This window comes from Acanthisitta chloris, unplaced genomic scaffold (genome assembly GCF_000695815.1).
Source record: "Acanthisitta chloris isolate BGI_N310 unplaced genomic scaffold, ASM69581v1 scaffold23073, whole genome shotgun sequence".
NCBI classification, from domain to species: domain Eukaryota; kingdom Metazoa; phylum Chordata; class Aves; order Passeriformes; family Acanthisittidae; genus Acanthisitta; species Acanthisitta chloris.
The window spans coordinates 2890-3382 of record NW_008666904.1 but is presented as its reverse complement, the minus strand read 5'-3'; the positions used below and the strand labels follow the sequence as shown (position 1 = coordinate 3382).

General features: G+C 43.6%; 1 protein-coding gene across 1 annotated transcript in view; it reads right to left on the bottom strand.

The window, feature by feature from the left end:
- Positions 1-251, bottom strand: part of LOC103799958 (protein FAM179B-like) — a gene marked incomplete at its 3' end in the record, with an annotated part of 11386 nt that extends 11135 nt beyond the window's left edge. The window contains exon 1 of the mRNA XM_009072315.1: positions 191-251. Coding sequence (XP_009070563.1) covers positions 191-251 — 61 coding nt within the window. The remainder of the gene's footprint in view (positions 1-190) is intronic.
- Positions 252-493: the final 242 nt, after the last annotated feature.

Genomic DNA, 493 nt, shown 5'->3' with positions numbered 1-493 from the left:
GGAATGCCATGAATCAAACACTGTATCCAGAAACTACAATTGTTTCAAGCTTAGTTCTTTGCATCCCATTGAAACTGACAGTTTGATAGTTCACAATCCAAAACATTGTATGGAGTTTAAGGCACATTTTCCCTCACTTGAGTAACTCAGTGAGGCACAGGAGCTAATTTGAGTCCTGTAGTACCTTTACCAGCGATGACAACAGTGTCTCCAGACAGGGCACTGGGTGACAGGAGATCCACATCATCCATCGGTGCAAATCCACATGGTGACTCTGCGGGGCCTGAAGGAGTGAAAATCACACAGTGGGCATGATGTTGTTTGTGCTTTGGGACATGTTTTATTCCTCTGAAGTGTCATCATTCATCTGAATTGTATCACTTTCCTGAACAAGTGTATTGTCCAGTTACCAAAGTTAACAGGATTTACTCCACACTCATATGAAGTGTCCTCATATCATACTGACATGAGCCCAATGGAGCCAGGCTGGGAG